Source organism: Triplophysa rosa, linkage group LG13, assembly GCF_024868665.1.
Source record: "Triplophysa rosa linkage group LG13, Trosa_1v2, whole genome shotgun sequence".
Lineage (NCBI taxonomy): Eukaryota > Metazoa > Chordata > Actinopteri > Cypriniformes > Nemacheilidae > Triplophysa > Triplophysa rosa.
Window position 1 is genome coordinate 11,169,876 of NC_079902.1, and position 25,171 is coordinate 11,195,046.

Consider the following 25,171-nt stretch of genomic DNA (forward strand, 5'->3'; position numbering starts at 1 on the left):
TGCATCTCAATAACACTGTTCCCTAATATATATTTGGTTTATAATTGTAAATACAAATAATAATAATACTTTATCTGCATTCCAATTCAAATGGTCCTTAAAATAACCTCTATTTTTGTTATTCAATATTTTTTATTTCTAAAATTAGACTTTGATGTCAAATATAAAGGTGTCCTTTACAGGCTGTGTGTGATAAAACGCATTGTTCATATATTCTTTTCACTGATTTTTATTCGTGTTAGCCCACAGGCGAATGTAACATGAAAGACAAAAGATAGAGATAGAGGCCGAGAAATTTAATTTAGTCTGGTTCATAACTCTGCATTGCCTCTGAAGCTAAAGCGGCGTCCCATGAAACCGCTCTCGGTTATTCAATTAATTAATAGCCTGGACTTATTGTTAGTGTTTGTCATGCAAGTTTGTCCGCTTTTACGTTCTGTAAATACTCTGTGTAAATCACAAATGAAGTGCGGTGTGAGCTCTTAGCTCTTTGAAAAATGAGTCCCATTTCAATTAATAGGAGTAGTGATTGTTTATCAGAGCAGGCGCGGGGGTATTGTGAAGGGCTTTTGTGGCTGCTGATGTAGAGAATAAACCCCCACCATAATCCGCATTGGGATTCGCTTGCTGTAACTGTTATTCAGATGGCGTCTCTTTCAGGGCATCATACTCGCTCTCAGAAGTGTTTCTTCAGTGATTCTGGAGTTTTGGTTGAGGCTGTGCTATGTTCAGAGTTAGGAGTTAATAGGCTATCACCATTTGTTCTGTGTACGAATGTCCTTTGCTATCTATTTGATTAGTATTACCATTGAAAGTGATTGGCAGATACTTTCGTTTGCTCGACCATGAAACTTCCATTTAGTTGACGGAGGAATGAATTAATTTGTTTGTAAAGACCAACCGTCATTTATATGAAACTGTCACGCAGAATTTGTGAAATGCTGTCACTATGTGTAGACAGGTTTACCTAAGAGCTGCCTCAGTGTCGCGTGTCAAACCAACTGACGTGGTCTGGCGGAGATCAGGGAACATGTTAGGAAACAGGTGACTATTAAACATTTTATTACGGTGTCGAATATTAACAGTGGTCATGCTTCACTGTACATGGTTTAACTTCAATTCCTCGATGAACACCAGAAGGAACGAGAGTAACAATATTAATTGTCGCTTTTTAAAGAAGGCACTTAATTAAAACCACTCCCACTTCAGCCTTATTATCATTTTGTCTGGAAGCTTCGCACCACGCTAGGCTGCTCATGTTTGGCTTTACAAATTATCAATTATACAAATGACAAACTGTGCTAATATGTTATCTCTGTTAATTTTGGCTTAAAACCAGGGATAAAGCCATAAACCCACACAATCCTGTCTGTGGCAGTTTTAGGACACCAGACTTCTAAAGTTCATGGGAAATGTAAGCCGGTCCCAGCGAAGTCTCGGTGGGGTCCAGGCTGTGCGCGTGTGTGCGTGAAAGTGAGTGGTAGCGTGTAGACGACACCGTTGGGGACGTGCACCCTTGCTCCTGCTCCGTCGCTGCTTCCGAGGCCGCCCCTCGAGTCTGGTTTCCGCTTTCAGCGGCACCGGCTCCCTGGACCCCTCCCCTGCCCTTTCTGTGCCTCTCCCAGGCAGAGCTGAGCTTTACTGCAAGAGCCAGCAGGTTTTTCCCCAGGAACACTGTTGACACCCGTGGGTCCCTGTACCATAACATCCCAACCCCTCTGGGCACCAGTGTGAACAAGTTAATGGTGACCAAACTGAGCCACGGATAGATCGCCTCCTTCCGAGCCGCCTGTAGTCCGGGCAGGGCAGCGGCACCCAGCTCTGTTAGTGACACGCACGGGAGCAATAACAGCAACACGTAACAATAAAAGAAAACTATACCCTCCACCCAAAGAGGAATGCCTGTTGTTCCCTGCACCTCCCAAAGCCCGGCCTGCAGGTCCAGCACATCAAGCAGGTCCACAACCACCCACATAAGTCGGCTGCGGACTTCCTGTTTTCTCCGAAGTGGGGTCATGTAATCGGCTCCCGTCAGGATAAGGAACAGCGACGGCAGGCAGACGGAAAGCAGTAGAGTCAGAGTCTTGCGAGCGAGGGGATCTGGCGGTCGCCTCTCCTGTCTGTAATTTTGACACACGAAGAAAAGCTTGAGCTGCAGGAGAGACAAGAAGAGGAACCAGAGAGCATTGGCGAAGCCCCGTCGGGGGGAACGAGCCTCTGAGACGACACCGGCCGAAACGAAGCGCAGCGCCAGCAGGAAACACAGATCACCCAGTGCAACGGCGACACATGGCCATACAGCGGGACGGACTCCGCCCCGAGGTCCCAGCATGCTTTGCTCTAGCAGGTAGAGGTCGACCACTGCCATTGTGCTTACTGTCACCAGAGTAGACACGCACACCTGGGGCGAGGGCAACATGCTTAAGGCAGAAGGAGAAACAAGGACACAATGAGACTCTGATGACTCATTAAGAACAGAGACAAGAGAATACTTCAGAGGTTGTACACTTAAAATCACGACAAGGACATAGCATGCATGATTATGTGCTAGAAGATGCAAAAATATACCATTTTTGGTAAAAGATAGAGGCTACATATATCTGAAAAGGTTTTGTTGATGCTCTTTATTTTGTTTATGACTTTTGTGTGAACAGTCAATTTTAATGGACTGAGCAGACAAATTGCATGATTTTATGCAGCATGCAGGTCAACAATAGACTATACATACTCTACCTGGACACATCTTTAGGCTATTGTTCGTGATGTCGAAATGGGAGTATTTTGGTTTGAACCGCCAAGGTCTGACATTTGTTTTTGAAAATGGTGGGTGTTCATTAACTTTGGGGTTAAGCCATATGTGAGACTACATTATGATCCTTATTTTTAGCCACTTGTTTCTCAGTAGGGTGTGCTGTGCAGATTTATATAGTTGTTTTTGTCAGAAGTTTGCCATTAACCCTTTCACGCATAGAGGTCTCTACAAAGGATAGCCATCAAAAAGCCATTTCTTGCATATGCTTGGGTTTTAATGGCATAGTTGCACACCAACCACTACAGGGGACACTCGTACATCATCCTATATCCTAAAAAATGCTTTGCTATTTCTAACTCGGTGTGCCGAACTCAACATTTGGATTGTAATTTAACCTATGCGGGGTTGTTTTAACCCATTGTTGGGTCAAAAATTTTAACCCAGCTGCTGGGTTTGTCCTTCTTTACCAAATGCTGGGTTGAAAATAATAAGAAAAAGTTCAAATGTTGTGTTTCATGCCCTAAAAGCAATTAAAACACAGGTAAAAAATCATGTCTGAAGTTTTCATTGTTCATGCATAATAGGGTTAATAAAAGTCAATGTCCATCAGAGTGATTATAAATATTATAAAATAGCAGTTTAAATTTGAAAATTGCACTTCTAATGGTACCTGATAGAGGGGAACTTTGTATACAAGGTAGATAAAACACATTTTTATAAATATATTCAGACAGATAATGTCTAAAGAATATAATGTATATGCGGGGAAAATACCTGTACACCACAGAAGGTTTTCTAGAGATGGAGAAATGTGTAGTTATGATGATGATGGTCTGTTTATAAAATGTCTATTAGACATTTTCCTCTTCACTCTTTAGCATTACAGACACACTTTTACCGCTTCTGCTGTCTTTCCGGGTAAAGGTGTTGTTTTATGAGCGAGTGGCGTAGCTGAACTACATCGCTCCAGCGATGTAAGCATCATTGATTTTAAACACATAGTTTTGTGCTGGCGTAGTATGATGCCATTTGCGTATCAAATTAATTCTTTACAGCTTTTACAGCCTTTAACAACAGCGGCCCACGTTTACAAATATTCAGTAAATGTGCTTCCTTTACATGCAGCTCATTGTGCAAGCACACTGAACTTATTGAATCTACCTGCATGTCATAGTAAATGGCTGTGCCTTAATTATTAATATTGTGTGCCATACATACAATCCTGTGACAAAGGCAGATTTAACAATTTATCGCATTTCTGAGGCTTGTTCACATTCATGAAACCTATACAATTGCTATGTATTAATGTGATGAGGTTTGGAGAGTTATGATTAAAAGTATTTTAAATCCACTTGTTACGCTGATCAGGGATTTTTTACCTCATGAAACTTTTAGTCTCCTCATCTTTCTAAATCTCACAGGTTTCTGCATATTATCCAGTTTTCATGTTAAAGCCCATTGCACATTGACTCCGAAATTTGCTTCCGAAATTTACGCACGTTAAAAAATAAATACGACCTCACGTTGTGTCAATCACATTTACACACTGCCTCCGATATTTTCGTCCGTCATAAAAAAATCGGACTGGGTTCGATTTTCTGCGTTTTTCGCATCCATAGCAAGCATTTTGAGTGGCCTTTTTTAACAATTCAGAGACACCGTACAAACGAGCGCCAAATACGAAGAAGCGCATACGAAAATTTCGGACTGTATGTGCAAAGCCTTTAACACTTATTCCAATAGTAATTCATTGTATCGAAGGCAAGCCAGGCACATTTTGAAACCCTATTTTTCTCATAGCCTGCCTACCGTGCTGGTGTTCATTTCAGCTTCTGTCGAATATTGTCATATTAAATTGTCTTTGGTTTCATTATGAAGTACGGCTTGATGAAGTCTGATCTCCTGATCTTGTTTGTTTTGTTTAGAGGAGCTGGTGAGTGTATAGGAGCATCTGCAAAATGGCAGAGCTCCATCTGAATAGGTGTTGTCATAACACTGCATACTAATGTCAAATTTATTCATGTTTCCTCAAGCCATATTTCAGCAACAGACAGTGTAAAACTCTGGTATTGATTAGTGTGGAGAAATGATTGTTGGCTTTATGGTGAAATCGAATGCAGCCTTTCAGTGCAGCCGGTATGGCTCGTGCCCTATAGCCGTTCACTGACCATTTCTGTCTGCTGTAAATGTTAGCAACACCTGAGACAGATGCCTTTTTATTATGAAAATCATTACTGTTTAGGATATACAAGATGTCGACACTGGTTCTCAAGTAGTTTTGCTTCAGGACCAAGATTTTACATCACAGCCTGATTTTACGGAAATGTATAACTATTTTATGAGTTTGCTAATTCGTATCAATTTGTATGAAGCCAATTGTACAAAACCATATGATTATGAGAAAAACGCCATACTTTTAGACCTCTACCCTAAACCTTACCTCACTGGTGCAAAAAAACATACTAAAACTTTTATTCGAAGGTTGTTTGGATTTGTACTAATTAGCCACCTCATAAAATAGTTACGAATTGCAGTGTTATGTTTGTCTTGGATATTAAGTGGTGAACCAACAAAGTAACCCTTAAAGGGCCAATGTGTAATTTTTTGGAGGATCTATTAACTGAAATGCAATATAATATACATAACTATGTGTTCAGAGGTGTATAAAGAGCTTACATAATGAAGCGTTATGTTTTTATTAGCTTAGAATGAGCTATTTCTATCTACATACGTCCCCTTACATGGAATTCACCATGTTGTTAGTATTCCTAAATGGACAAACTGCTCTACAGCACACATTTCGTAAATACGTTATCTCCTTCGGCAAAGGAGCGAAAACGTGATGACATCCTAGTCCTGTGTCAGCCAGCGTAGTGCTTTGAAAGGGAGGGGTGAGCAGTGGAGTGAGCCGTTGGTTGCAATTTGCAAAAATCATACACTGGACCTTTAAACCTAAATATTTTTTTTATTTATATTAAGAGCGTATATATGTAGATTTGACAAATTTTCTAAGTGTTAAACATGCACCGGACTAAATAATATTCCAGTATATTACCAGGAAACACATGCTTTAAACCAGATTATTGTAGTTTGAATGGACCCACAGCCAAAGATAAAATAAACTTTTGAAAGTTATATTATTGAAGTTGATATCCTTTGCTACGCAGCCAATTATATGGTTGATGATTTTACTATTGTTTTTCCCTGCTGTCTGTGGCCGTGTCCAAACATACCAAACAATCCATCTTTGGGTCTAAATACACAAGCTGAGATCCACTGGTTTAGGGTGTGAACATTTTCTGGGGCTCAAGATCACCATTTGTCCAGTTAGGATGTTAACATTGTTTTGAAAACTCCAAAAAGCTTTGTATGTGTGGATACATGGGGAGAACGTGTTAAAGAATTTGGTTAAATGTAAATTGAATGAGGGAGAAAAAGAGCAAGGTGGTTATTCTTTCTCTTGGCTTTTTACAGACCTAATTAAGTGTTATGGCTTGATGGCAATAGTTCAGAAATAAGCTAAGGTAAATGAAGAACGAAAGAGTGAGGAGAATAACACAAAAAGCACATGAGATGTGCTCTGGGGAAAAAGGAGATGTAATGTTGGAGGATTCTTGATGAGAATGGATTCAAATATATTCATAGCTTGGGAACTGTAGAAATTAAATGCATTAATATGAAGTGTGGAGGAAATGAAGGGAGTGTGTTGGTAAATGACCTAGAATGATTAATCTACTCTGAGCTGTGTGCAGTGAAAGTGAATGCGTCACTAATATCTGATTTTGACTGTAGACTTTTTCTGTGACTGATTTTCTGCTTTGGAATTCAATTGAATCCAATAATCTCAGACTGTGAATTTAAAAGGCGCCACGTGCGCCTGCTGAAGAAAATGCCGTGGCACAGAACAAATCTTTCTTTTGTTAGCAAAATGGTTATTTTAAGACAAATAATTCAAAGTCTTGCTTGTATGTGCAGAGCTTATCTTTCGACTCCCCTGTCAGCACATATATCAGGTTATCAAGTCACTTCAAGCTGTTTTTTCCAAGCCCATCAATAATGACCAGACTTGAGTACTGACAGCCAACGCATCCTGTTTTATCTTGATCATAAGTGATGGATTGAAAAGTCTGCAGGTGATTGTGCGCAATTTCATCAATTTTGAGAGAAGACATGCATATATAAAATCCCAGCTGCATTGCACACATGATTTGTGCTATTATTTAGTAAGTCTACGTGACACTAAACAGTGTTTGATTTAAATGCACCACCGTTGTTGCGTACTTTGACGTTATAATGCTTAATTGTTCGTATTGTTTATATGGTTAAATTAACAATAAAAAGCAATGGTGTGGATTAGGCCAAATATACAATATTTGTGATAAATATCCCAAATATATAATGCACTTGATGTATAAAGCCTACGGCAGCTTCTCACTCTTGGAGATGTCTGCTGGACTCATGCCACATGCCCTCATTTACGTGTAAACGACTGAAAATGTCCGGCGGTAATGTGCCATTGAATCATTCCCAAACACAGAGAAAAGCATCCGTACAGTGTGAGAGCATCAGTCACCGCGAATAAAAGCCATCATCTGTCTTGATGCTTGTAAGTGTCGTGCTGCCGCCACTGCGGGACATGTGTGATCAGACCGTGCCAGTTTAATATCACCATATTGCGACAGGTGTCATTTTATTATTACGCATCAGAATCAGCAGGTGTTTTTGACCAATTAAAACAAATTCTGCGGTGCAAAATAGACGCGCACACCTCAAACTGCAGTCACATCTAAAAGATGCTAACTTTTGCGCTCGCGCGTTGACCTGAAGGCTGCATGAATAATTGAATACCAAGTTGCAACAAAACTTGCGTAAAAGTGCAGAGGATATTTACCCCAAAACATGCGCTTGGATGTCTTTTCGGTCCTTTAGACTTCGAAAAGCGGTTTCGATCTAATGACCAGCATGCATGTAGACGATGTTGTCTGAATCCAGTGGGTCGGTCGCATTTGTTCGTTTAATAAGACGTGGCTTCCCAGCATAACTACATGTGGAAATGAATCCCGAGAGTCGGCTTCATCGAGCTCAAAGGCTACATTGTCCACGATATATGCTCCGTTTGGACGAGTACCTTTGCTCTCTTCTGACTTTTGCAGTGTCGCAAAACCCTTATATAATCGACGTTGGTTTTATATCGTTATCTCGAGCACGCTCAGGTGAGTATCCTGGTTGTCCATGCCGATTTGACGGACTCGAGGTCTGGGGCTCCGGCAGCTGTGATGAAGCTTTCGCAGACTGAGGAGCAGAAGTCGGTCAGACTCAGAAGTGCCGTAAAAACGTGTTGTTCGCTGAATATGTGACGCAAGGCGCTTTCTCCGAGTCCTCCGGTGTCGTGTTCATACTTAAGCAACGCAATAGTGCGAAACAGGAGAAAGAAAGCGACAGTTTATGATTGCAGTGTGTCATTTGTAGGCAGCTTCCGTGCACTCGCACCCCTCCCTTTCTTCACTCGAGGTTTAGTTGCCGTCTCTCTCAGCCTCTCGGATCTAACTTCACATAGGCGGGGAGATTTGAATGGTCCTGTGCATATTGAACGGGAGTCACCACACGGATGGGTCTGTAATTACTGCTGCTTGTGTTGTGATTGCGACATTACTCTATCTGGAGAGAAAACAACATCCCATATTTCACTGCTATTGGAGAGCAATGATGACGTGTTGAGATGAATAGGCGGTTCATTGAATAAATCCACAGCAAGTAATACATCTAGGTTAAATGTCTTAATTGCCATCTTCAAGCAAGAGATTGCCTCTAGTTAAAATATAGATTATAGGTATGCTTTATTTTGTTATAAATGTGTATAACATTTCAGCACATTGCTAGAGGACCTGTGTTCAAAATAATGCATACTGTAATTCGTTAACATTTTCAGTATGTTGGTCATTTGATTGCATTTATTTTGTGCTTTTGCTTATTCATTTACATTTTCAGTACGTTTTAATGTTGGGCATTTGATTTATTGATTTTGCACACCTGTATGGACCTGTGCTGAACATTGTTCCCCCTTGTTTGGTTTTTAGCTGGCGCAGACAGATGCAACAGATAGAGAAGCAGATAGTCGATCTAAAGATTGAATGCATGGAGAGTGCCAGCACAGAGAGCATTGTGTTTTTTTGCTTACCCCAGCCCAGTATCTTCCACTGTCCTTTTAAAATCTTTCTATCTTAACTAAATTTATATAAAAAAATAATGCCCCATTCAAGGTCATTATTTATTCACCCTCATGCCTTTCTAAACCATGCTATTATTTAAGCTACAGGTAGAAATATGAAGGCAATACAATAGGCACTATAAAAGTAGTCCATGCATGCGCTGTATCCCAAGTGTCTATGATATTTTTGTAGAATACAAAATCTATCTATTCATGGTTAACCCTTAACTAGGTATGTGTTTGGGTGAAATGATCATTTTTGTTTCATTCTGTGAACTACTAACAATATTTCTCCCGAATTTCAAATTTAAATATTGTTTCTATTTGCAGAAAATTAAAACTGGAATAACAGGTCAAAATAACTGAAAAGATGCTTTGAGACCTCAAATACTGCAGAAAAGACCATATTCCCTTTTAAGCAATACAACAATAATATTTGTAGATGTATTTAGGAGAATTAATCATATATTCTTTTTTTTATGTGGTAACCTCTTTTTTTAGTGTGTCTTCTCATGGTGTCAGTCTTTCACATTGCTGTTGGATGACTTTGGCACTCTTGAGGTTTGATTTTGTTGAAATTCAACAGACACTGGACTGGAATGATGCACAATACATCTAGAAATGCAGATTCAATGAAAATGTGGAATGGTCTTTTCGTTTTTCCACAGCTGTATACGTGAAGGCTTTTTAAATATTCTTTTGTGTGTGATCCCACACAAATAAACAATTACAATAGGAGTAGAAAATGACTTTTTTGGGTGAACTTTTCCTTTAATCGTGAGGCTATGACAGCTCTAGATACTTTGCCTGATTTTAACTGTATTTTATGTGTCTGTTTTAATCATTAACACTTTAAAGAAAGAACTCTAATATTAATGATCTTGAGGTAGGGACAGCTTGTGAATGATCAGAGCACCGCCGTGGCAAGAGATTGAGCTGGATCTCATTATCTGTTAAATTTTTCCCATAAGCGCACTGACAAGCGAGTTTTCATTCTCTTTATGGCCCGTATGAAATCAAAGGTTACTTCCCTTGTTTCATTTCTTTACAATGCGCACCTCATTTAATCATGGTGGGAGGTCATCACCGAGTGTGTTGATCAGGCCGGTGGGAATGAAAGAGACCGAAAGCAAAGTCATCCGTCTTGTCACAGTCAACTACGCGCACCACTGCTTTCCAGAAACAAATTTTCCATTCCTTATACTTTCAATGTCTTCTCCTCATTCTCCTTTTCTCTCCCTCTCTCTCTCTCTCCCTCTCTCTCTCTCTACCCTTCAGTCCCAGTGGGGTTGAAGTTGTTGAAGGTCACTCTGATCTGGCTTACTTTCAGCATGGAGTCAGTGAAATAGACGGAGAAAATGAGACAACAAGATTCCTGCAGTGCACAGTCAACACTTTCGCCCACATAGAAGGGGTGAAGGTTGTGAAGACTTGTTTTTTCTGAAGGTATGCCTCTGGAATGTTAAGGGCCTTTTCGGTGCCTCAGGTGTGCACTTGGAGGAAGCTCGGCCAGAGACATTCTTTACAGCACCCATCTGGCTCATATTAGAGGTCTTAGCTGACACCACACATGCTCCATCCACAGCCAAACAATCTGTCTTATTGACCGCGAGCTTCCTTACAATGAGCACAGCTTAATACGCTTGTTGTTGATCGTAAATCCACAGCGTAACTTCCTGCTTTAAGTCCGCAATTAAAATCTCTATAAATCTTTATATTTAAACCAATAGCGGCTGAACTGATAATGATACTCAATGAATTATCGGTCTTCCTGATTAACTGAATGAGATGTGGCAGAGCTCTGATAAGATAAGACTTCCTCTGATGCAATGTAATTTTGTGAAGAGAACGTTGGAGGAATCGGGCACTTTAATAACACACACTTAATAGAATCTTTCCCACTCGCTGATCTCCATCAAACTCTAAACACCGGCAAAGCCTCGGCTCCAGAACATCTTTTGTCCTTTTAAAGTTGTTCCTATTTCACTGTGTCTCAGGCCTTCACCCCACGTCATGCTTTAATAAGCTGATGCCAATGCAACACAACACAAATTCTATCTTCAAAGTCAGAACGCCCTCACACCCTGTGCCTTCAGCACGTTATTTTCACCACCAAACTAAAGTACGTAGACATCAATACAGGTTGAAAATGACCCCCAAATAATGTGTCCCCGTTGGCACATCTTGCCCAGTGGCGTTCACTTCAAGGCACGGTGAATGCGCAAACCATCGCTGTGTGAACTTCAAAAAAAGGAGACGTGTTTTGAGATCGAGGTTACGGGGGATTTAGGATGATCAAAGATAGAGCCATTAGCAGGGTAGACAAACTTTAATGTTAGCATTCCCCAATATCTGACGCAAACGTTCTGTGATCACCCGTGCCTTTTGAAGATTCAAACAAATGACTTTAATCCTCATTATACCCACAAGCAAAACCCTAACGTTGCTCTTCCGAGGTCTCAGCCGGCATGACCGCCGAGTGCACTTTGAGGGTATGTGGCTAATCAGCTGTATGACACCCTTGTAGGGAAGAATGTAATAAAACAGGAAGAGTTTAGCACATTAAGTTAGAGAAGGGAAACCAGAGTAATTAATTAGAGTGTCTCACACTGCAGAGTTTAATTAACCCCTCGACAACACCCCTTCACCCCACCTCCATCCTTCATGCGCCAACCTGGGCGATGAATTGCCCGTCTTTGGGTGCCAGGGGCAATTAATCCTGCCTACCACCCCAAGGCCACGTCCCCTGTCATGCTTGTGTACACACGCCCTTTCTTGCACTTCTTTTTCACTCACCGTTACATTTCACTGCACACGAGGAGGGATCATGCAGTGCCCCGTCCTATAAATCCTGCATTGTGTCTAGTTTTCTCACTTGCTTTTATTCTTCTGTTTTATTCCCTTTATGTCCTTTGTTACTTATCTTGGGCTTCTCATTCCATTGTGATCTCATCTATTTTTTATATATCTGTGCTCATCGCTAAAGATGCCCTTTGTCCATTCGCATCTGTCCTCCCAACTGACCAATGCACGATGTTCCCTTCTTCATGTAATGTTTTAATTTGCTTAATCTCTCACTTAATTACACATGTTTTCACTCGGTTGGAAGTCACTCTGTCCTCTAATGCTCTTTCCTCAGAGGCTTCGCTGTAAAGTGATTGAACCTCTTGAACCAACCTTCGTTTTCCTTCCTTTGCTCTCCTTTTAATGGAATGAGCTCGCAGTCCGCATGCACACGTTCTTTATTCATGCGGGTCCCCTATGGGCCTCCCCATACATCAGCGCTTTGATGCCTTTCACCCGCTTTTATCAAACGGACCTTCTAAATGTTAGTATTGATCTTTATTATTGTCCTCATAGGGAACATGACTTACTATTGTTCGTTCATCCTCCGAAATATGCACACTGTTATGTGCAGTACTATTGAGAAGCACACTTGAAACGATCTGAAGTGTGTGTTACATTCCGAGTCTGTCCTTAAGCTTTTTTTCATTCATCTGTGTCAGCGGCCATCTCGTTATAAAGAATAGCTGAAGCTGAAAGCTTACATTATTATAATGAAGCAAATGCAAAGTGGGAGAACAGATGAAAAGAATAAAGTCGATGCCGTTGTGTGAATCACAAATACAGACCCAGCTTTAGTTAATATAGATATTACAGTGTACGAAACATTTGATCAGTGTTTCTCAGCCTTTTGTCTTTTGGAACCCCATTTTAAGCCTTGTGTTTTTTGGTCTCCGCTAACCATCTTGTGTACATTGTAAATGCATTCATGTTGTATTAGTCTTTGTCCTGTTCACCACAGAACTGCTTTGTCACGTCTGTATGAATGTGCACTGTGGAAACGCCCTAAACCAGCAGAAAATTCCTTGTATTCTCAAGCATACTTGACCAGTAAAGCATTTTACTTTCTATTCTATATTGCATTCTGTTCTATTCTATTTTATTAGTGAGACTTGAGTATAACGTCATGGAAGCTTCTTAATTCATGTTATATCAAATGGCCCCAAGTTGCAAAAATAAAAAATACAGTCCTGACCAAAAGTGATGTCCAACTTTGCTTAACAAATTGATTAGACCACCACCCAATGTAAGGTTAGTGCCACAGATGCCCTAAACTAACAGTATTGATGATTACCAAAATCATTTTTTATGTTTCTGTAATGGTTAATCTACTCTTTAGTCACAGTAGTATTTCTAATGCTAGAATATGATTGTTATCCATGAATTTTCTAATTTACTGTTTTACAAGAAAGGCTGAAAAAATAGTAAAGCACTTTATAGTTTTTATTCAGATGCTCAATAATTTTAGTTTGACAGGCGATCTAATAAATTTGTTGGGCACTGTATATCATTAAAGATGTGTTAAACAAGTTGTATGCATGTTGCTTAGTTGTACTTGTAGTGTTGATGCTCAGCTTGGTGAAGAATTTAAGGATGCTTGGCTAAAAATTACACAAAACTAAGCTTGAATGTCTACAAAATATTATTGAGGATTAAGTACTTAAAGAGAAAATTGTAAAGAGAAAAAAAAACGATAAACTTGTAGTTAGGTATGATTTCTTTCCCGAGAGCTGCTTGTTTTTCTGTGCATTTTTTGTATATTTTTAATAAACCCTTAATTCCTGATATGCTGTAGTTTGCCTTTTTGCACAATATAATAATTTTTCATGAGAAATCATGACATTATTGTTAATTATTGACCTCTCTAATTTATTTAAATTTATGTTTTATGGCTTTCACAAAGCAAAATCGAAATCTGACCAAGTATCCTCTGGGGTATGTGTACCCCATCACTGTATTAGATAAAATATTTTTCCGTCTGGTTATAAAATGATACGCCTTGTTAGGGGGGTAATTGTCTCCTAAGAATCTGTTGCCCCCAAGAACATATTTCATAACAGATTGTTTTGAGACCGATTTAGCAGCGTGATTGCTTTGAAAGCAAACTGCGTCTGCTTATCTTCTTACATGAATCCAAGCTGTTTTTTTCTCTGTCAGTCTTACCACTATGAATAGCTGCTTTATCCAAGAGAGTATTGATATGGAAAACACTTCTAATATTCATCGGAGATAATAAATAACATTCGGTGTCCAGGGTTAGTAGCACACCTCCATCACAGAGATCAACTGCAGCCATTTTGTTCCACGCATCGCTGCTTTTATCAGTCACTGTTGAGGAAAAAGGCGATTTAATTGGCCCGCTTGACTTCTTGATGATTAGATCTTGAGTTTTAGAGAGCTACTATGGCAATTTAGACAGCACTTGAAAGTGAATGCATCTGCCATTAAGCGCACAGCATCTTGGTCATCCAGAGCTTTGTATTGTAAAGACTGACCAAATGTCCATCGACTTCTTTTGTCATCCAACAACAGATTCCCATCTTCGTAATGGTCTCACGTATGTTATTAAAACCTCTAAACAAAGCACAGTTGGTTTTGTCTTCTTCTATATCATCTGTCTTTGTTTGGCACATCTTGTGTGTCTGCGATGTTTATACACCTTCATCAACTTTTATCACTGTTGTCTGGTGCCCTCACCCCCGATTGTCAGACGACCTGTCCATCTTTGTTTGAATTAGCTTTAAAGTTGTTCTTTTTGGTCTGAAACATAGTTAAAAGGCGGCGGTTGGAAATCAGAATTGGAAGCGATATGGAATCCCAGCGTGTTCGCCCTAGGGTTTTTGAAGCTCTCCTAACAACCTCGGCCTAATATTAATCCATATTTAATTAGGAATCATCCGCCGCCTTTCTTGTTTACTTGGATCTGTTGTTCTCCGTGAAGTCAGGGCTTGGGAAATGCTTCTGGGGTTGACAAGGGATTACTATTAATAAGCAAGTCAGGGGAGAGATGGGAAGGCTGCTATCAGGGGCTTTTGTTTTTCATTTCAGGGTTGAAATTTTTGGATTATTTTGCAACGTTACTGGATGAACCGTAATACCACTGGCTTTGTGGAAAAGCATCTGCTGTTTTCGCTCGACAGTGTTTGTTTGAACTAATCTGAAAAGATTGCATCAATGTTTACAAGTTAAGATCAAACATCAATAGATGTTGCTTTAAAGGAAGTTGGTTGCAAATATATTCCACTGTAAAAATTAAATTTATTGTTTGTATACTACATGAGGGTTTTAACTTAGTGTTTTGACTTTTCAGGTGCACTTTGCTGCTTATTCTGGCCAAGTTCAATTTACAATTTTTTTTTCCTTTACAATAGTCAATCGTCGTATACTATCACAAACTATACAGGACGAAACGATAGAATCTTTCGTCCCTATGGAGTACCACAGAGATGACGTATTTTTGTATGCAAACCCTGGAAGCGAGTTAGCATTTTAGCACTTCCGGTTTCATCGCCCCAAAGTCTATGGGAAATTGTTTGAAATCAGATCTGTGGTTAACAAAACCTCTAAATATTTTCACATTTTAATCTATGACATGAAACACACCAGTTTTAACCCGCTCATAATTTTTTGTGTCTTAAAAGCAGCGGTTGCTAACAAGTTGTTAAAAGTGACTACATCCTTTGGCAGGGACAGTAGACGTCATCGCGCATATAAATCTTATAAATAATACAACATGGGCACAAATGTCTAAAAACCTGAATGGAGATCAATTCACAGAGTAATTACTTACCAGGGAACACTTTTTTTTAATAAAGTTTGAAAGAGTTGTCAGCTTGGTGTTGGTGACGCTAATATCGAGCGACCATGTTGTAGTCTTTTTAGCCTCATGTTAGCTTTTTACTTCTGGTGTTTGTATTTAGGCTTCAAAAGTAACAAATGTTGTGTTAATTTGTAAAGATTATCTTGATAGACAAAACATGTAAATATAAACCTTTGTTAATCACAGATCTTATTTCTTGAGATCCTCCAAAAATCTATGGGAAAAATCCATAGGCTTTTGGTCGAAGGAACCAGTGGGGCGCTAACTTCCAGGTTGGCCTACAAAAATATGTCATCCGTGCGGCACTCTATGGCCCATGTCGTGACAAATAAATTACAGTTTTTTGGGGAGGAAATTAATGACAAAGTTTTCTTCATGGAAATGACAAACTTCTACAGATCTTGCGAGTTTGCTTCATGGTGGAAATGATAACGTTAGACAGCTTGTGCGTTTTGTGTGTAATACATAAGGCTGTTTGTGAATGTTCCGTAGGCATATGGTAGGTGTGTTGACTGATATTGAAACACAAATAGTTTAGTGACTAGAGCGCTAACTGTCAATGCAACTTTGATTTTAGCATTCAGACTCTTACATATACAGTAGTTCTACTGAAATAAGGGTTCCTGGAACCCCGAGTCCTTTGAAAAGTTCTGCTACTAGCAGGCTAAACTTTCACAACTGTAATAAGACTACAGACCAGCAGCCACCTCCACAATCAACCCACAGAAAACACTTGTGCTCTGGTGAGGGCACACAGGAGAAATAGCTGCCAATGTTGACTTAATGTCAGCCATACATTTAGCTTTCACCCTGCCTTGCCCGGCTAGGGCCTGGAAGGAGAATCTAATTTATCTCAAATCTCAGAGGCATGATGACTGCCATATTTTGACATGCACACACACATACACATACACACACACCCTTGGGTAAATAGGCTTCCACCAGTCTTTCTCTTTCGCTCTCACTCACACGGCCATCCGAGCATGCCGAGGCATTCACAGCGCACCAATGAGTTATTTAGTGATTGACACCGCGCGGCCTCTCTAAATGGCCATTGGTATTCATCAAAAGACTGTCACAGTGAATGAAGGGCTCAGAAATGCGTGAGGGTCTATACCCTGCGTTTATTTAATGAATGTGTTTCTTATGATTTCTTTTCTAGAGAGGGATTCCCATCGGGGCCTTTTGCAAAGACTTCAATGAGAAAACCAAAGATCTCAAGGAAGGCATTCCTCTTCCCATCAAGATCAACGTGAAGGTAATGTAACTGCTAATTCTGAGCAGCCCATCAGTCACTCCTGTGATGTTTTGGGAGCCTCGTAATTATTGCACGTTGTTCGATTCATCTTCCTCTCATTCGTTTTGTCACTTTTTCCTCTGTTTACGAGTCCCCGGAGGTGCTCGTTTACATTCGCATCTCAGGCGCATTAGCAAACAGAAATAGATGTGTCCTGAATGCCAAAGTGCAGATTAGTGCCTCTGCTGGCATTATGATCAAATGAAGGTATTAGCTGAAGTGAATTCAACAGAAGAACAGCTTTCCTTATCAGAGCGTGACTTATAAACAAGTATATCTGTTTCTTCAATAATGGGCATTCTTGGACATTTGTGGACTTAAGTATAGACACCCAAAGACATTAATCACAATCTGACTTGTTTATTTAATTTGTCAATAAACAATGTCTCACAATTTACACTCTTAAAAATGCGGAGTTATTTCAACCCAGAGTTGGGTCAGATATGGATAAACCCAACGGTTGGGTTTAACTAACCCAGAATATGGCTATATTTGACCCAACAATGGGACAAACCAGAATTTTGGGTTTGAACAACCCAGCATAGGTTGATTTATTATAACCCAAATGTTGGGTTTGTCCAATTTTGACCCAACGTTGGGTTGAAATAACCCAGCATTTTTTTGTGAATGTACATGCATCACAGGAATATTCTGTTCATTTTCATTTTTAATGTAACGTCCTTCACATCTCAAATGTATTGTTTTGATTAGTGGTGAAAATGATATTGTAAATATTGACTGACTCCTGTGTCTTTTTAAAGCTAATTTCATAGCTAGCATTTTAATATATAATATTTACACTCTTGCATCATTTGACAGATTACAGCTTGTTTTGACATGATCAAAATTCAGTTTCATATAAATTTCATATATCTCGCATGTGCTCTTCAAGGACATTCTAACTTGATCTGGGTCAGTAGTTAAAGATCGCGTATCACAGGCAGTTTCTGCCAATCTCATATTAATCTTGAGTACCTGTACAGTAGTATTGCATATGTCGTATCTTCGAAGAGTATTTAGTTTGATCAAATTTATAAAAGAGAGATACAGCTGTGCGATTATTTCTGGAAAAACACGAGCTGCTAGAGGTGGGACTAGTGGGGAGAGTGGGACGGAAGTACAGCACGAGCAATCATCACATCATCACATCATCCCTTCGTGTTTTGTACATTATGCACGTACACGCCGATTGCCAACAAAACACAGACATATGACTTAGTTTGACTTGCCGCGTGCAGTTCATGTCCGGCATCTTTTAGCACTGGGACCACGCCATCTTTCAGTTTTAAACGATCTCCAAATCCAGCATTATATCCACAGTTTATATAACATCCATCACTGAAATGGCGTGAACAAACAGACACACCTAAACTTCACTATTGCAAGAGTTACGAGCTGCAGCGCAGTGCACACAATCTTGATGGTAAGTGGGTCTCGCTCATCGGTTGGTGAGGCGGGCTCTTTCGCCTTCGTCTTGCCGTGCTTTTGGCAAATAAAAGAAAAAGGATCCCTGGGACGTGCTGGGGGAGTGTATCAAGTACAGAAATACTAAGTTGACCATGTTAAGCATGAGAAGCCAGCACGTTTAACAGTGTAAAGAAGTCAGAATGCATGACATAGCATGATACTCGATCTTTCAAAACTATTTGGGTCAAATGCATACTAAAAAACCCAATAGAAATGATCACAGAAATTCTAATGGTTTCCGTTAAAATATCATAATGAACCATTACAAAATTCCTTTTTGTAGTGTGTTTAGGGCATTATTCCAATAGGATTAATGCCAGAGAACACCCCACCAACAGAATCCATCTCGTACCAGTGGACACCATTATAGTTTCCTTTAAAACCCATACAATTCCTATTTTAGCCATTAAATCCATTACGTTTTCTATTGTTTTTTCAATAGGGTAGGTATTGTTTTTTAAACAAATATCAAAATCAATTTTAATATTTTGTTAGATTATTATAGATCAATCATAAAATGTCTTATTTTAGATGGTTTCAAAGGCTCCAACATTAACAAACATTTTGGGGCCCAAACTTAACTTCTGTTAGACCTCCGCAAAGAATGTAAAACTGTTGAGTAGCTTTAACCCTTGTATGATGTTTGGGTCTGTGGGACCCGTTAAGTGTTTGATTGTGTTGAATTAAAAACCCAAAACTGCAGCAGGTCCACCAGACCCACGAACACTGGCTGAGTAACAAAAATATGAACACCACACAAGGGTTAATATAATTTCATACAATTATATACAATATAAATTAATATGAATATAAATTAAATATAAATTGTTATATTATAGCCAAACAGAGACCGCAAGTTAACTTCTGACCATGTGCGTGTATCCGATGAAACGTCTATATTGTAGATTTTTTACATGAAGAACATTTTCAAGATCATTTTAATGTGAATAATCCAACAGAAAACGGATTTCTTTTGAAATCTGTTTTTTTTTGCCTGCAGTAAGATATTTTTACCCATATGAAGGATATTCACAGATTGTATGCACAGTTTACCTGGCCTACGTTTATCCCCCGCTCACCATCTCAGAAGCTTTGCCTGCTTGTTATAGTCTTTTAGTCAAGGACACACTTTTCATTCTTTTATCTAAAGTCAAAAGATGTAATGTACTCCAGCTCAGTGCATTTTAGAGAAATGGGGGCATCTGGCAGATTCCTCACTTGTGTGCATTAGCAGCGTTTTACCGGACACCTTTGGACCTCCTTTCTCCTCTACAATAGTTCTGTCTCTTCTAATCTACTCGCTTCCATTGTTCATCCACCCCGTGTAATAAAATGAGTTGTCTAGCACTTTGTTCTGAGATCCTCTTTAAAATAAAGATGGATTGATGCTCGCAGAGTCAATGGCGGAGCACAGGGGCATTGAGCGGAGGCCTATTATGAAGGTTGCGAAAAATGGCTTTTTATCACAGAGGGGTCATTGATCACAAATTTGTGATGTGCCGTGACTGTGTGAAATGAGAGTCATTACAGGTCTCCATCTCTTTTACATTACAGAACTGTTGATAAGCTCTTGTGTGATTTCAATTGCAAGTTCCTGTTTAAAGAACCGTCTCCGAGGATGCTGTGGCGGCAATGCAGACATTCAGAAAAAATTATATGGCCACATTATGCTCCGGCACCAGCACACAATGCTCTCTGGGGTGTTTTAATGTCTCTGACTCATGTCTAATGTGCAGTCTCAGTCCAAACCCAAACACATAATCTTTGCTGAGCCGATTAAGCAAGCATCCGTGGTCCAGTTCTGCCAGAGTTTGAAATTGGACGCTTCTGTTGCGTAAAGTAAAAAACTAGTTATCTCCAGCAACAATGTCACCTTCATCTGGCTCATCCCTTTGTTTTTTCTGTCTGTTGCGGTGGCCCGAGGGTGGGGATTGTCAGCCTTTGTTGTTGGCGTTCCTCTGCAGGTACGTCAGCTCCAGGACCAGCTGCAAGATCTTTTTTAAAGCAAGACAGTGCAGCGTGAAACATCAATGATGCGCTCATTCATCTGATATTCCTTTAATACACATGCATGACTTCTTGACGCAGAGTTTTCATGATTGTATTAACACTTTCATGCATTATGACAACCACAGGATTTTTTTCTGTGTGCTTTTCATTTTTCACTTTAATGGAAATCTGAAGAAGTGACAGTGTGTGGGATGATGCACTAGTGTCCCCTGAAGCGGTTACTGTGCTATTATGACATCAAAACCCATGCATTTGCAAAAAAATTGCATTGTGATAGCTGTCTATGGTAGTGACCTCTACGCATGAAAGGGTTAATATAATAGCGAACTGATAGACACAGTGAAACATAGCCAAATCTATACAAAAAAGCAAGGGTGAGCAAAAAACAAGACAATAACAACTTCATGTATTTTTTGCGCTTTTCAGTGTTTATCCCACAGGTCAATCGGTATATAACAGCATTTCCAGTTGCCAAAACAAAGGAGAATTTCTACTTATGGTTCATTCTTTTAGTCCTAAAGGCAGATTAGGCCTCAAAGACAGAGTCCTCTGATGGATACTGATGAGGCTTCGACAGGGATTGAAGATTAGCTTTAGTGTAGAGGAAATTCCGGTCGAGTTTGCTTGCTTTAGGCTTGGATGGCTGGATGGCTGCGATGAATTTTAGCTAGGCTGTTTCCCCAAGTAGGGCTGACTGTGAAGTCCCAGTTGTCCCATTAAGCTGTCTACTGCACACTCATTGTCTCTGAGCCTCTCTATGCAGACTAATCCATGCCTTAAAGCTTTGGTTTCGGCAAGCATGGCAGTCGAGGGCGTGTGTCACGAGGAGGGGTGCGAGGGGGTGTGTCTAGCTTCATTCGACTCTGTGATTTTATGAGAAGCTGTCAGAGTATATGGATGGCAATGAGATGCTGTCAGGCTCCAAGGGGTCGGTTGAATGCAGTAGGATTTGAGCTCCAATCGCTCCAGAAAGGGATGGTGTTTGTTACTGATACCACCCGCTATGTGTGATGAGCCTGACAGACCTAAAGTGATTGCTTGGTGCACACGAACCAACAACGAAATAACATTTTTGTTCCTACTGTCTAAACAGATGATCGTCAAAAAATAAACCGAACATTCAATCCATAATGTTACAGATTGCAGTTTGAGAAAGTCCTTGGGGCTCTTCGCACCACCAACAAGCGGCAGCATTTAAAACGTTCTCAAGCTGGCAATTGGATTTTGAATGCGGGGAAATGTAAATGTCATTTTCACACGCCTACTGAATGTACCAACATTCATCCAACAACTGTTGGTATTTTTGTTGCCGTTTATGGTGAAAATGTCAAATGGTTTTTATCTTTCATTTATTCTGCATTATTATAAAGGATTCAGACAAGACTCTATAATTCTGTTCAAAGTTAAAGTTCACTCCAAAATGAAAATTCTGTCGCACAACACAAAAGAAGATATTTTGAAGAATGTATCAATACACTTGTTGACATGTCTGAAGAATGGCAGTACCCATTCACTTCTATTGTATGAACACAAAACCATTGCAAGTCAATGTGTAAAATATCTTCTTTTGTGTTCTGTGGAAGAAAGAAAGTCATACAGGTTTGAAATGACAAGAGGGTGAGTAAATGATGACAGAACTTTCATTTTTGGGTGAACTATCCGTTTAACTATTTATTAAGCATGGATGCCTTTAATAGCCCATATTGTTGCTTTCATTTCAATTTAATTGTATTTCGAATGCAATTTTCACAGTTTTGCATTGTTGCATAGCTGCTTTACAGTAAATGCACTATTATTGTTAGTACAGACAGGAGAGAAATAAGAAAAACAGTTAAGCATGATTCTATACTTCTGTTGTTCACAACACAACAATGGTTAAATTTACAATGGCCTGCAAGCTTGCAAATTTTCTCTTGAAATGGATGAGCATGAACTGAAAACGCCCCTTTTCTTCTTCCCTGTAGCCGGACAGAACATACGACTTGAAAATCGGGCAGCCCACTGTGTCTTATTTCTTAAAACAGGCCGCAGGCATCGAAAAGGGAGCCGGAAAGACGGGTAAGCCAGCCTTATTACAGCCAGGCCACCGGTGGTCATACATCCTTCACTGCATCTTACAGCAGTCTATTTGTATATCTCACCATGCCTTATGTTTCAGTAATGGACAGACTTCCCACTGCAGGGTGTTTTGCTTGAGATTGAATTTTTTGACTGATGATATATTGATGATGAGCCGCAGCGGTAGAAAGGCGTGCAGTTATTAAGAAGAAAGCAGCGGTAAAGGTGGCACCAAAAGAAAAGAGAATTATGGATTCGCTTCATTTTTGCCCGTTCCACTCCAGCTCAATTATTCTTTCTTATGCGCCCACTCGCCCTTTTTCCCCTTCTCTACACTTCATCTCCACTTCCGTTTTGCTCAATCACGACCAACCACACCTCCTGCTGGTTTCTGTTTTTGAGCTACTGTGTTACATCACCTTTCTATATCTCTCTCTCTCTCCTCCCACATGTGCTGTGTATCTATCAGGGCATGAGACTGCTGGTATGGTGTCTGTGAAGGCCGTATATGAGATTGCACAGGTCAAATCGCAGGACGAAAGCTTTAAGCTGCAGGACGCCTCCATGCAGACCGTTGTCAAGAGCATCATTGGTTCGGCTAGATCCCTCGGCATCAAAGTCGTCAACGAGTGAGAGTCCAGACCTCTTTATTCTTGCACATACAGTGCCAGTAAATGAATTTGAGACTAAATTAAAAAAATTATGAAAAGTAAACTATCACAGAAATGTAGAAGTGAATAAATTTGTAAATTGGTTAAATCATGCACTTAAAATACATATGCCCTAAAGGATCATTTATCAAAGTATACATTTGTTTATTCATTGCATAAATAAATCACACATTTATCCAACAGGATAAATATTTTTATACTCATTTTAAGCATTTAAGCATGAGCCTTTAGATCAAAACAAGATCTTGAGAAACATAAATTTGGTCAAGTATGTGCTTTCACTGGCACTTTAAATCTTGCATACAAAATTTGTCGCGGTTTTAATATTCAAGCACAGTCTTCTTGTGTAGTCTTGTCACAGTGTTCTACTCTGAGTGGTAAATCTTTTTAATCTTTTCAGTGAATAAATATTGCAAACAAAATCCCACCACCTACAAAAGTCTCTAATAAGAGATCTGAATAAATCATGATTCTAAAAATCAAGTCTTACTTCCACCTTCCAATAAATGTAGTTCCTTTGCTCATTTAGAGTTCAGAATTGAGTGTGATTTTCAGCCTTTTAAAAATGAAGCGTAAAATTCATGTTTTGAATAATTAATAATTTTATTGCAATTAGAGGTGGTAGAGAATGCTTATTTATCGAGAGCATTCATAGACTAGTGTTTGCGTTGGACCTGCCACAGCTTATCATGCTTGTTCTTTGCGATCATTTGTGAATAATATTAGTCAAAACATTTGGCATGACAAAGAAGCAGCATGATGTGTTATCCGTTCTTTTAGCGAGTGTGAGACTGAAGCTGTTTAATAAATGAACCGTGTCACTTAGGCACAAATGCTCAGACCCGTCATTTTTGTATGAAGGAGGAGTAATGCTCCCCTTGCATTTCAATTGATCTGTAGAAATTTTTGAAATTCTAGTGTAATGTAGATTTGTTGATATGCCTCTCATATCCATCTTCCTGTCTGTATGTGCCCCCCTCCTCTCTTGTCATCTATCTGCTGTCAGTCTGTCACCAGAAGAGTACAGGGAGTTTCTGCAGGAGCGTCAGGAGAGACTGAGAGCCGAGGCAGAGGCAGCGGCTGCCGCAGAAGCAGCGATGGGAAAGAAGAAATGAATTGTCGCTGTGTGCTAGTTATTTATCAATACACTTGTTGACATGTCTGTAAACCTGCTTCACACTGACTATGCTATTTTGACATTTTTTGCTAATAAAATGCTCTTGATTTGCTTCCAGATATTCTGAAGGTTTCGCATCTCTCATTACTGATTCTGTCCTGTCTATCTCTCTCAGTTTGTCTGCTCTACCTCCTCCACTCTCTTCCATTTTTTATCTTCACTGCCTCCTACAACCTTTTTTAGGCATTTGAGCCACTTTCACCACCTCTCTCTCTGTCTCTCTCGCTCTCTCTGGGTCATCACTCGACTCTGCCATCTCTGGTTATTAATCCAGGGTTTTTATAAATGTCATGTCTTTGACAGCCATGCTGGAGCAGACTGCCCTATGGCAGTACTATGACAAGAAGTACTAGTTGATATGCAATGACGAAGTTAGATGTATTAATTTTTTGCATTTAAACAGGCAGAAAGGTTATCCTCCTGCAGCAGGAATTCTTGATGTTTTATCTGCCATTGGTTTTTATGGTTTAAAATTATTCAAAATAAACATTAAAATGAAAATAAAATGAATGCAACCTAAATTACAGATAGTCAGTAAATGGTTTTTAACTTAATTCATAATTCACACAAAATTATGACATTATCGCTCATTCAAAACCAGTGTCCTCAGACCATAATATCATGTAGATGAAAATAAGAAAAACAGAAATATAAATGCGGTTCTTTTAAGTCTTCCAGACAACTTCATGAAGAGATTAATATTCGCTTTTATTTGTTTTTCCCTACTTTTCATAAACATAAGATATTTATGAAGTAAAATTTGCTAAATCAAAGTCAGCCTTTAATTTGACGAAATTAAGTTTTATGCCTTTAAGTTATTTTGCTTTGTTTGTTCTGTCATAACCATGATATGTAAACTTAATTCAA

General features: G+C 39.5%; 2 protein-coding genes across 4 annotated transcripts in view; one reads left to right on the plus strand and one right to left on the minus strand.

The window, feature by feature from the left end:
• mrpl11 (mitochondrial ribosomal protein L11) overlaps positions 1 to 24,363 on the plus strand; it is a 38,718-nt gene extending 14,355 nt beyond the window's left edge. For both annotated transcript variants that reach the window (XM_057349975.1, XM_057349976.1), the window contains exons 3-6: positions 16,787 to 16,882; positions 22,363 to 22,456; positions 22,926 to 23,085; positions 24,134 to 24,363. In XM_057349975.1, the coding sequence (XP_057205958.1) occupies positions 16,787 to 16,882; positions 22,363 to 22,456; positions 22,926 to 23,085; positions 24,134 to 24,242 (459 nt within the window). In that variant the 3' untranslated portion in view covers positions 24,243 to 24,363. The remainder of the gene's footprint in view (positions 1 to 16,786; positions 16,883 to 22,362; positions 22,457 to 22,925; positions 23,086 to 24,133) is intronic.
• On the minus strand, positions 161 to 8,558 carry tmem265 (transmembrane protein 265). 2 transcript variants are annotated; one of them, XM_057349974.1, is made up of 2 exons: positions 7,881 to 8,558; positions 161 to 2,420 (listed from the first exon to the last, which is right to left on the minus strand). In XM_057349974.1, exon 2 carries the CDS (start codon positions 2,417 to 2,419, stop codon positions 1,397 to 1,399), a length of 1,023 nt encoding a protein of 340 aa, XP_057205957.1. In that variant the 5' UTR covers position 2,420; positions 7,881 to 8,558; the 3' UTR covers positions 161 to 1,396. The 2 variants fall into 2 exon arrangements, with proteins under 2 accessions (XP_057205957.1, XP_057205956.1); XM_057349973.1 differs by having other exon boundaries at positions 7,644 to 8,558.
• Positions 24,364 to 25,171: the final 808 nt, after the last annotated feature.